General features: G+C 46.2%; 1 protein-coding gene across 1 annotated transcript in view; it reads left to right on the top strand.

The window, feature by feature from the left end:
- Positions 1–6000, top strand: part of RRN3 (RRN3 homolog, RNA polymerase I transcription factor) — an 88521-nt gene that overhangs the window by 43774 nt on the left and 38747 nt on the right. The window contains exon 10 of the mRNA XM_068244780.1: positions 1708–1803. Within this exon, the coding sequence (XP_068100881.1) occupies positions 1708–1803 (96 nt within the window). The remainder of the gene's footprint in view (positions 1–1707; positions 1804–6000) is intronic.

Raw genomic sequence — 6000 nt, 5'->3', positions numbered from 1 at the left:
AGGGGGGTTAGCACTGTGGGCATGAAGTGGTTAAGGGGGTCACTTGTAAGTTTCCCTCCTCTTTTAAAACTCTCTGAAGAGTAGCAACGTGGAGGTCTCGAAACAACTCTCAAATGACCTGAAGACAAAGATTGTTCACCATTCTGGTTTAGGGGAAGGCTACTGAAAGCTGTCTCAGAGGTCTGTTTCTACAGTTTCAAACATATTGAGGAAATAGAAAACCACAGACTCCGTATTAGTTAAGGCTCAAAGTGTCAGACCAAGAAAAATCTTGGATTTACAGAAGCAACGAATGGTGAGAACAGTCAGTCAACCCACAGACCAGCACCAAAGACCTACAACATCATCTTGCTACAGATGGAGTCACTGTGCATCGTTCAACCGTTCGGCGCACTTTACACAAGGAGATTCTGTATGTGAGAGTGATGCAGAGGAAGCCTTTTCTCCGCCCACAGCACAAACAGTCACTTGAGCTATGCTAAAGTACATTTGGACAAGCCAGCTTCATTTTGGAATAAGGTGCTGTCGACTGATAAAACTAGAATAGAGTTATTTGGGCATAACAAGGGGCGTTATGCATGGAGGAAATAGCATTCGAAGAAAGACACCTGCAACCTACAGTAAAAATGTGGTGGTTACATTATGCTGTGTGGCCAGTGCAGGGACTGGGAATGTTGTCAAATTTGAGGGGCGTATTGATTCCACTCAGTATCAGCAGATTCTGGACATCAATGTCCAGGAATCCGTGACAAAGCTGAAGCTTCGCTGGGGCTGGATCTTTCAACAAGACAACAACCCTAAACACTGCTCAAAATCCACTAAGGCATTCATGCAGAGAAACCAGTACAATGTTCTGGAATGGCCATCTCAGTCCCTAGACCTGATTATAATTGAAAATCTGTGGTGTGAGTTAAAGAGAGCTGTCCATGTTTGGAAGCCATCAAACCTGAATGAACTAGAGATGTTTTGTAAAGAGGAATGGTCCAAAATAGCTTCAACCAGAATCAAACCTGAATGAACTAGAGATGTTTTGTAAAGAGGAATGGTCCAAAATAGCTTCAACCAGAATCCAGACTCTCATTGGAACCTACAGGAAGAGCCCGTTTCCACTAGACATCGTGCGCGGCTGCGAGACGCACGGTTGCACTTCTTGATTAGCGGGAACGCTGACGAATCCCAGAAGCCGTTCCATGCACAGCTATGGGATTCTCAGCCTCCCGCACGGAAACTGATGGCAATGTCGGCCGAATCGCTAAGGTATATCGTGACGCCATAGTTTCCTATGACAGAGTTCCCCAGGTGATACACCTGCGGGGAAACTCTGCGGATTCGGCCCGGTTTCCGCAGTAGTGGAAACGGGCCCGAAGCGTTTAGAGGCTGTAATTTCTGCAAATGGAAAATATACTAAATATTGATTTCATTTCTTTTTGTGGTGCCCATATTTATGCACCTGCCTAATTTTGTTTAAACAATTATTGCACACTTTCTGTAAATCCAATAAATTTCATTTCACTTCTCAAATATCACTGTGTGTCTCCTTACATGATATATTTAACTGACATTTTTTATCGTAACAACCATGATTTATACAGGAGAATCATGATGATTAACAAGGTTGCACAAACAATCGCATCCCACTATATCTACCTCTGCTGGAAGTTTTATGAAGTTATGGTAGTAATTGCAATGGCGTATTAATTATTGCAGGTGAGCGTGTCACGGCAGGATATAGAAGAAGCCGAAGAAAATGTGTCTATTGTTAATGGTGGGAGTAGCGCTGCTGAGGAAGCTCTCTTTAATATGGTGAGATAATTTACCTAAATTTACATTATTATTAAGTTTGTCTAGGTCAGGCTTTCTCAGCTAGGGCCCCACAGAACCTTGCATGGATTTCCTGGCTTATTTCCTTCTGTTAAAAAGGAGCTGTCAGCCATACTATCTCAGGAAAAAAACCAAATATATCAGTAGATAAATACTTGCTCTACTTACATAACATATGTATTGCACTGTCCACATTATGATTCCTGTGAATTTTATAAAGGAAAAGTAGAGAATCCTATTCTAGACAGTTTCCATATTTACTGTGACTATTTTGAAACCAGTAGTGATGTAATATCCGCCCTTAGTCTCCTCTGCCTGATTTGTCCGCCCTTCACTATAGAAAGTGCATTGTTTCAGCCTGAGAAATTTTGGCCAATCGGAGAGGAACAGAGGTGTGGGAGGGGAAAACAGGAGGGAAAGAGGCTTCAGACAATCAGGCTGCATTAGTAAGGTCTGAGGGGAAGTAGAGAACAAAAAAAAGACAACCCAGTATGCCCTGCAACTTCTCTTTTTGTGTACCAAATTTTCTGTGTACCAAATAAGATTCATGTAAACTGGGGAATGATAATTTATCAACAGTATCAAAGTAATAGTGATTTGAACTTTTGGATTGTCTGATTAGCATCCTTATTACTTGTTTACCAGATAAAAATAAAGAATTGATTTTTGATTTTATGCCCGACAGTTAATCTTTAAGGGTGTACTCATGAGTGAGTGTTGGATTGGCTAGCATATCTCCACCTTGATCTGCCCATCCTGAGTTCCAGCCTCTTTACTTGTTCGACACAATAGTCCCATGTCTGTTAAAGCGGATCCGAGACGAAAAACTAACTATAACAAGTAACTTGTCTATATATCTTATCTAAAGTTTAGATAGTTTACACAGCAAATCTAGCTGCAAACAGCTTCAGTAGAATATGATTATTTCTTCCTATGATACGACAGCAGCCATGTTGTTTGTAAACATTACAAACAGGCAAGCTTATCTGCGCCTTCTGTGAAAAAACCTAATCCCCTCTTCTCCTCCTCCCCTCTGCCTCTTAAATCTCTGGCTAGTAATACCTCCCCCTCCTGTGGAGATATATTGGGGTGCTGATGATGTTAGGAATACAGGAACATACTTCTTTCATTTTTCTGTCTACTAAGTCTGCTAACAGCTAGGCTGGCTCTTGAAGGTGTCACCTAGCTCCAGGAAACGGTTAATGGGAGCCTGTATGTACATGTAAATTCTGTATGCCTGTTACAAGCAATTCTGGCTTTGGGGAAAGCTGTGTGTACTATAGGACAATAGGAAGGGCTTTTGAGTCTGTATGCAGTTCCTCTGAGAGTGAGTAACTGCTAATTGGGTTGTCTGCATAGGTTCTGAACTCTTTGACATGGAGACACCCAATTGTCCCAAAAGACAATCGGACTAATTGAATCTGCCAACTTCATAGGCTATCAGGAAACTCGGTAATTTACTTCACACAGGACATCCTGCTGCAATGTGAAAGCCTTAATCAATTGTCACCTGTAACCTGGGGAGATTGGAGGTTAGGGAAATCTTTTCATGTATGTGGGCTATAGTACATTTTTCCCATATGGATGTTAGATCTCTGGAAATTCAATTATGACTGAGATTTAATTAAAAACTAGTTCCTCCCCTCCCCAAGGAAGTTGCAGCCTCCAGGCGTATCTTACAGTATAAAACCGCAGCTAGGATAGCCACAACTTGTAGTTTTTGGGATAGCTCACACGGCTAGAACTAACCTGGTTCCTGACCAGAAGTGCGTACCCCCCGCAACAACGCCAGATCGATACGCTGGTACGTTTATTTCCCGTTTATTTTGGTAAGCAAAATCGCTTTTGTGTTATCTTTGTAACTCTTAATTTTGTAACTTTTTTACTTTGTTTTTTGTAATCTTTGTATATATCCTGTTCTGCATTGTTCCATGTTTTTCTGGAATATTAAATTATTATTTAATAAGCTTGACTTCTGCCGTACTAAACTAACACTCATAGCCTAGAGGAGACTGCAGTGTAGCCGTGTATAAGTCCGTGCCTAATTGTATGCTTGAGCAACACTACCATATGAAATTGTAATTGCATTGTGTGTGGGGGCGTTTGTCATACGTTGGCCTAAAGCGCGCAGCTGACCCAACGTGCGAAACGCCAGTGTGAGTAGCTAACAGTATCGTTCGGAACGACTGTTAGTGGTTTTGCGTCACTATAGTGTAAGATTGCAACGGTGTGTGTGTGCGTGGCGCTCTCGTATTTGGCCTAAGCGCAGAGCTGACCCAAATACGAAAACGCAGATTGCGTATTGAGCACTCGATAGCTGAGTGAACGTGTCTAGCAACGCTAGTGGTGGCAGTGAGAAGTGTTTGAGGGGTTCCAGCCTTGTTTGTAGCTTAAATAAGGCTGTTCCCCGCTTAATCTGGTCAAACCCGCAGTCGGGAACCGTATACGCAGGCGTGCCACGGGCCGGTTCCTGACATAATTGGTGGCAGCGGTGGGATGCAGGCTCCATGGGGTTTGGAGTAGGCTCGTACCGGGCCACTAACCGTCCCAGGTCAGTACCCAACAAAACGTTCGTGGGGATGGCATCCGTTACCCCCACTTCTTTCATTCCGCTGCCGGCCCCCCAATCCAGGTGGACCAAGGCGGTGGGTATGGCGGGGGTGACACCCCCAACTCCTTTGACAGCCATAGTCTTGCCAGGAATGTACTCCTCGGGGTTCACAAGCTGGGGGTGCACTAGAGTCACCTCTGCTCCAGTGTCTCTCAGACCGGTGGTAACTGTATCCCCAACCGTGACAGGTTGCAGATTCTCTGCATAGCTACCTGCATTCCTGGTGGCACACAACGCATTCCGGGCCCCGCCAGAGTTTGGGGCTTCCTTCTTCTTTTCTGGGCACGTAGCACTGATGTGACCCGGTTTGTTACAGGCAAAACATCTCCGAGTGTCAACGGTGGCTGTTCTACCTCCAGGCGGCTGCGGGACTTGGCTTCGCTGGGTGCTCAGAGGAGAAGGTCTCGCAGGCTTTTCTCCCTTCCAGCTGGCGCCGTAGTCCTCCGAAAATCAGATGCTCGATTGGACGTGTAGGCATCAGCAACTTTCGCGGCCTCATCCACGGTCTTTGGCTCTCGGTCCCGTACAAACTGCCGGACCTCAACAGGACAAGTGTGGAGGAACTGGTCTTTTATTATCAGTTCCTGCAGGGCATCAAAGGTTTCAACAGCCAGTCCTTTTACCCACTGCTGGAAGGCAGTGCGCAGGTTGCACGCATGATCCAGGTAACTGTCATTAGGACCTCGCTGCACTGTCCTGAAACGTTTTCGATACACCTCTGGCGTGAGGTGGTACCGCGCAATGATGGCTTTCTTAATTGCCTCAAAGTCTGTTTCTTCCTCCTGGGGGAGACTCACAAACGCCTCCAGGGCCTTGCCTCTCAGCCCTGGTGTGAGGTATCTTGCCCACTGCTCACGGGGCACCCCATACTGCTGACAAGTCCTTTCAAACCCCTGTAGGAAAGTGTCTATGTCAGAGTCCTTGTCCATAGCGGGGAACTTGTCCAGGGGGATTCTGTGGACTCGCTCACCTTCACGTTCTGCGGGTCCAGCAGACCGGTTCTGCTGCTGAAGTTTAGCCAGCTCCAGCTGGTGTTGCTGTTCAGCACTTTCCCTCTCGGCCTGGTGTTGCCGTTCAGCACTTTCCCTCTCGGCCTGGTGTTGCCATTCAGCTCTTTCCCTCTCGGCCTGGTGTCGCTGTGCAACTTGTTCCCTCTCGGCCTGGAGTCTGACCCTCTCGGCCTGGCGTCGCCGTTCAGCTCTTCCCTCCTCTGCCTGTCGGTGCAGTAGGATCAGCTTTAGGCGCAGTTCAGGATCAGCCGAGTTCAGTAGCTGTAGATCAGCTTCCAGAGATGGCATCTCCCTGCTTGGTGGATCGTCCAGGACATCGTCTCCACTCGCATTCTGTGGCGGGAGCGATTCCTCCTCTGGCGTGTCGTGAGCTGCATCCGCTGACGTTGAAGCACTGATTCGCTCTGCCTCATCATACTCCTCGAGCGCACGAACTAACTGCTCCTTAGTCTGGCTGCTCACCGTCTCGAAGCCTTTGTGCTCACACAGGTTGAGTAGTATCTTTGTTTTGCCTTGCATAGCTGGATGCTTTCTAAACCATCGTGTTGCAAAAAAGAA

This window comes from Hyperolius riggenbachi, chromosome 7, assembly GCF_040937935.1.
Source record: "Hyperolius riggenbachi isolate aHypRig1 chromosome 7, aHypRig1.pri, whole genome shotgun sequence".
In the NCBI taxonomy this organism is placed as follows: Eukaryota; Metazoa; Chordata; class Amphibia; order Anura; family Hyperoliidae; genus Hyperolius; species Hyperolius riggenbachi.
This window is presented reverse-complemented; position numbering and strand designations above follow the sequence as displayed.